This window comes from Musa acuminata, chromosome BXJ1-3 (genome assembly GCF_036884655.1).
Source record: "Musa acuminata AAA Group cultivar baxijiao chromosome BXJ1-3, Cavendish_Baxijiao_AAA, whole genome shotgun sequence".
Classification (NCBI taxonomy): Eukaryota; Viridiplantae; Streptophyta; class Magnoliopsida; order Zingiberales; family Musaceae; genus Musa; species Musa acuminata.
In genome coordinates, this window is record NC_088329.1 from 8,387,364 (window position 1) to 8,392,970 (window position 5,607).

General features: G+C 38.6%; 1 protein-coding gene across 2 annotated transcripts; it reads left to right on the plus strand.

Moving 5' to 3' along the window:
- Nucleotides 1–260: 260 nt before the first annotated feature.
- LOC135620385 (N-acylphosphatidylethanolamine synthase-like) lies at nucleotides 261–4,224 on the plus strand. 2 transcript variants are annotated; one of them, XM_065123314.1, is made up of 5 exons: nucleotides 261–680; nucleotides 1,963–2,090; nucleotides 3,274–3,359; nucleotides 3,476–3,613; nucleotides 3,850–4,224. In XM_065123314.1, the coding sequence occupies exons 1-5, from the start codon at nucleotides 469–471 to the stop codon at nucleotides 4,135–4,137; spliced, it is 852 nt and encodes a 283-aa protein (XP_064979386.1). In that variant the 5' UTR covers nucleotides 261–468; the 3' UTR covers nucleotides 4,138–4,224. The 2 variants fall into 2 exon arrangements, with proteins under 2 accessions (XP_064979386.1, XP_064979388.1); XM_065123316.1 differs by lacking the exon at nucleotides 3,274–3,359 and having other exon boundaries at nucleotides 3,492–3,613.
- The last annotated feature ends 1,383 nt before the right edge of the window (nucleotides 4,225–5,607 follow it).

Sequence of the window (5,607 nt, forward strand, 5' to 3'; positions counted from 1 at the left end):
GAGCTGTGGAGAATGGTTGAGGACGAGAAGGCACTCTTTACCCTGAGGTATTGTTTTATCCAACCCGCTTATAGTTTCTTTGCGTCGGCTACCTGCCTCTCAATTGGTTAATACTGCGGGCCCCCTGGTGAGTCCCAAAGGTCCCGCTTTATTTCGATTAAGTCAAGTAATTAGGTTTTGTTCTCTTTGAGACGGATTAGCTTTTAGGATTGAGCCCGGGACTTCAAGCCATGCTTGTAGTGGGTCTTAGACTGGGCTTGGCTCAATACCGAGCTGTAGTCTCGTGCGAGTCACCCTTTTGGACCGCCGCTGCCGAAGACTGGAGAGTCATAAGAACTGGGGACCGGAGGGGAGAGGGGACGAGCCTCCAAAGCTCCAATCTCTATCCTCCGCAGCCTCGCCGTTGATTCCTCCTTCTTTCTTTCTTCTTCGTTTGACACGGATCGGTCGATCGGATTCGTATGCTGGATGGGAAGGAGGATAATGGAGTGGGCGGGGCGGGCGGAGTACCTGGGTGGGATCCCGCGGGCGCTTGTGGTCTTGGCGGTGGGAGCCTTCGCCAAGACCGTCACCTCCTGCCTCAACTCCACCTCCGTCCACAACCCCCAAGCCCTCCTCCACCTTGTCAAGTTCCGCCCACCTGGCGTTCCCCTCCTCACCGTCAGCAACCACATGTCAACGTGAGTCTCTTTCCCTCCCATGAATCGAAAGCAGGATCTTGTTGTTATTTTGTTGGTATCCTCATAAAAGCTTCATCGCTTGTTTCTTTCACAAAGTCTTATAGACGGTGCACGGTGTTTTGGTTCCTCCGTCGCTTGATAGCCCGTCAGGATAGTTAACTTCGAACTTTATCCCTTAGTCAACCAATCTTGGATTACGAATCCGATCTCTATGGAAAAAACAATTCACCAGCTTATTCAAGGAAAAAATTGAGAGTTAGGAAGTTGATTCAATGATTCTTGATTGTTTGGAGATGTTATGCGCTTTCAAGTGGAATAAGTTTAAATTGATTTGAGCGGTTGGTAAACTGTTCAACCTTTTCTCAGGAACTAATTTTGGTAGGTTTATCCAAGAAGAGGGCCAGTTAGTCTGGAACTAAAGGTGGGATTAGCATGTGGAATCTTGATTCTTGGTGACACATTGTGGGTTAGTCTAGGCTGATGCTCTTGAGTTGCTCGGAAAACCTAGGCCATTTGAAGTCTTCCCTTGAATCTTCGAGCATATCAGATAATGTAAATTTCTGTGCTCAGATGAATTAGAAGTAGCATTTACTTCATTGTAGCACATTAAATATATGGCCGAGGATGGGAAGAAGAAAAACTAGATTGAGGAAGGAAATGGTTATCCATTTATTTTGTCTCTGTCAATACCTGGCAAACTTTGCCTTAATAGCTGTGTGGTATTGTACAAGTTTAAACCATTACTAGTGACATGACTTCTGATACAAAATTTCATTACGTAAGATGATCTAGTCTGTAAACTTTAGCACTGAACTGCCTCAAAAAATACCAAGTGCAATTTTTAATTATTTCAAGATTACTTGTGCTACATTTTAACAATGTAGTGTAACAAACTGATCTTAGTTTTTCTTTTGTTCCTTGGGCTCTTTGTTCGGATTAACATTTATGACTGCAAGGCCTTGTTAGCAGCTTAGATGTTCTCTCCAAATTCAGTGATAACTCCTGACTTAGCCAAGCAGACAATATTAGTGAATGGATCCTGTTATTATGAGTACCTAAGCTAGGAATTTGAGATTTAACAGATAGATATCTTGCAGTAGAAACATTGTGAATGGTTTCAATATATTATGATATTTCTCTGCATGTATCGTTGTAATGTCGTTGTATTAGTCTACTTATTTATTTTGGGCATTGTTATGTTCAATATATGAGCACTGTTTCTGTTTGTCTTGTCTTTATACTCTGCAGTAAATAGATTGCCTAGTTTTGCATTGTAAAACAGGTTGGATGACCCTCTTATGTGGGGGTTTAAGGGATTTCCATCTATGGATGCAAAATTTGCAAGGTGGGTTCTGGCGGCAGAGGACATATGCTTCAAAAATAAACTGTTTTCCTACATATTTCGACTTGGTAAGATTGCTCGCCCTCAGACTGATACTCAGATTTTAAGTTGCTTGTGCATCAAGTTTCTTCTATTCAGTTAGTACTATATGAGTGTCATTCTTTTGTTTTATGTGTGTTGTTGTTTGTAAAATTCTAAGGTTTCTTTAGTTGGATATATTGCCTTTGAAGAGCAAGTAAGAAACTAGTGGCACCTCCTATTGACTCATAAGTAAAATCTTCGTGCTGTTCCATGTAACAACAATAGGGTCTTGGACATTGCAGACTTTGAAGTACCAGCCAACTGGAGAATACGGGTTGCATGAGCTAGTCAGCAGTTAAGAATCAAGAAATTGATACTGATTGCAATCTAGTTTACTTGACTGATAACCCTGAACTTCTGCTGAATATTTGTATAACCTTGTTCTTTTTAAATTATACAATTAATTATGTTCTTAGTTGCTGGAGCAAAATGTTAATGATGCGATCATGATTATATGATCAGTTACTTCCAAACAGTCTTGGTTGGATCTTGTTCAGAGAATGAACATACACGTACACTGTTCCCAACTACACAACATTCTCTACCTTTCAATAGAATTTAAAAAAATAAATAAATGATATGATGGATGACACTGCTCTCAAGATAACTAAATGGCAGGAAACAACTTATCTATGCAAAGCAGACAGACGGAGAGGAACAGCCGTGATCTTTAAGAAAACATTCAACAATATGTATTGTAATATAAGTAATTACAAACTTATGAAGCATAGGTTTTGTTTGACTGATCATACATCTTTGGAATATCGGCCTGCTTTTCATTTCTGGTTTTTGTACATTATATATTTTCTTTAGATTTTGTTGTTATTGTTTAAATGTGGAACTACCAAGTACAATCCTTGCATGTCTGTGCAATTTGTTTAAGACAGGTTTGATTATGTCTTTCAATTATTGTGCATCATTTACTTTTTTTGTTGTTTTTATTGAAAAAATATCTGAATTGTCTGGTTATTTTCTATTTTTAAAAGGATTTTAAATTATCTGACAGTCTATCAATTTGTCTAGTGACAAAAATATTCTTTTGTCAAACATTAAATTTTGATCTACTCCTTACTGGTTTAAATGGACTGCATACAGCCCTTCAATTATTGTATGCAGCCATATTATTGGCTGATTCTCCATCATGTTTCTCTTAAGAGATTAAGTTTACAGGAAAATGCATACCAATAATCAGGGGTGGTGGAATATATCAAGAACATATGAACGAAGCTCTTGAAGTGTTAAATCATGGAGGCTGGGTATTGTTTTTGTTGCTTTGCGATTTTTTGCTATCGTTATCTAGTTGATGTTGTTTTTCTTTTCTGAGGAAATAAATGGTTGAATTATCATGGAGTTCATCATTATGTTTAAACAGTTGCATACATTTCCAGAAGGAAAGGTGTGTCAAGATAAAGCTCCCATAAGGCGTCTAAAGTGGGGAACAGCCAGTCTCATTGTACGTGCACCCATCACGCCTATAGTCTTGCCAATCATCCACTCTGGTTTTGAAAAGGTTTTTTTCCGTAACCTTTTTATGTCTGAGTTACCATATTAAACTCTTTGGATCCAATTGGAACCTGATATTCTTTAGACTACCACACTTGTACAACTACAAACTATACCTTTGTATTGGTCTGTTTGCTATATATTTTGTTTTCATCTTAAACCTCAGTCTCATCCTGGCTCCAAGTCAATGATGAGAACATTTACTCTTTTGATGTTGTTCAAGTCATCTTATCAAACTTACAGGTCATGCCAGAGAAATCATTTTTTGGAAGGAGGCCACCGTTGCCTCTTTGCAATAAAGAAATCCGAATTGTAATTGGTGAACCAATTGAGTTTGACCTTCCAAGCTTAAAGCAGGAAGCCATTGCTGCCACTCAAGATGGATGTCTCCAGACTTTAGGATGGCCAAAGACTTTCCCTGATGGACTTGGTGAGGCTGCACAGAGATGGATTTACACTAACATATCTGATCGGCTTCGATCGGTGATGGAAAGTTTACGAATTTTCACTTCCGATAAATTCAACCTGTGAATTTTTTTACAATATTTGAGATTAGAACTTTATTGAATTCAAATTACGAACTTTATTGAATTTTCAATGTAACAGATATTCGTATCAGTTTGCTGTTGGTTCATTTGTGTCCATTGTTATCAGAATATGGATTCAAGCTTCTTACAAATTCAATTAATACTTTGCCGCCCCTATGATTCACTCGGTGAATCGGCATATGTCTAGTCATCTGTTACATGTTTTGCTATATTTATGTTTTATAATTGGACTAACGTAATTATTTTCTATGGATAAAATCACTTATATTGCATTTGGGTTGTTCATTGGGATCGGATTCAGAATTATCATGAAATTGGAATTGGAATGATCAATTCATGTGCTCTCAAATTATCATACATAATTTGTTTCTGTATGATATTATTTTTATATTTATGTTTTTGATAATGTCATTTTGGTTTAGTATTAATTTAAGCACATATTATTCTTTTATCAAGAGGGAAAGCGGAGGGAATTTAAAATCAAATGAATAATATCTTTGGAAACAAAATATATTCTGATGAGTGGTTGATGAGATTTGGCTCTTAGGATGATCCAACTCCGTCCTGTAATTTAATTGGAATGGGAATGAGGTTAAGTATATTCGAACCAGTGTAGTTAATATTGCCAATTACGACTGAAATTAAAAGAGAAAAGAAACTCGATACATGATTTTATTATAGAAAAGAGAATTTATTCTCTTATACTTGGAAAGATCGCCCTCTAACATCGTTAAAAGCTTACGATGGGATGATTCACTGAAACATAAATTCTACTCGACATTTAAGAGTGGGCTTCACAACTCAACACAAACATTTAAGAGTGGGCTAATGCCATGACATTCTGGGAGCAAGACGTCAGGTAGTTTCCACGCAAAGTGACACGTCTGTTGGTGGGCTAATAATACCCACCAACTGCTGTAGAACTGCAGGAAACTTCTTAGACGCTTGCACATTACTACATTGCACGTTCGTGTGTCGAAAGCATGAGGAGACTCACAATGCGTGATGTATTGGCTTGCAATTTGCTGTTTACACAGCTGTGATTGTTGCACCGATGATGTAGTTGACAGAGAAGAAGGTCAGGTCACGCCTGCAAACGAGGAGTTGGCCTACAGGTCTGCGACGACCCACTCTAACCAAATATCGAGTACGTGAAACGAAGATGTCATTTCACCGGAGAAGGTAATTCTGCGTTCGCATGCTTCGTACTACTTCCATGTTGGTTCTTTTGGCTCTGCCTATCAGGAAACGTAGTGACCAACGCAGCTTCGTGATGTCTACTCTACGTGACTCTTATTCGGTTGTTTGTCTTAAAAGGGTGTTATCTTTTTCTGATCTAACATCACATCCATCTACATGACGCCAGTTCTTCTTCTTCCGGGGAGGAAGGAGAGAAGAAAAAGTGAAAGGGAGAGTACCATCTCAGTAGGTGTCGGTCATCGTTGGAGCGGTG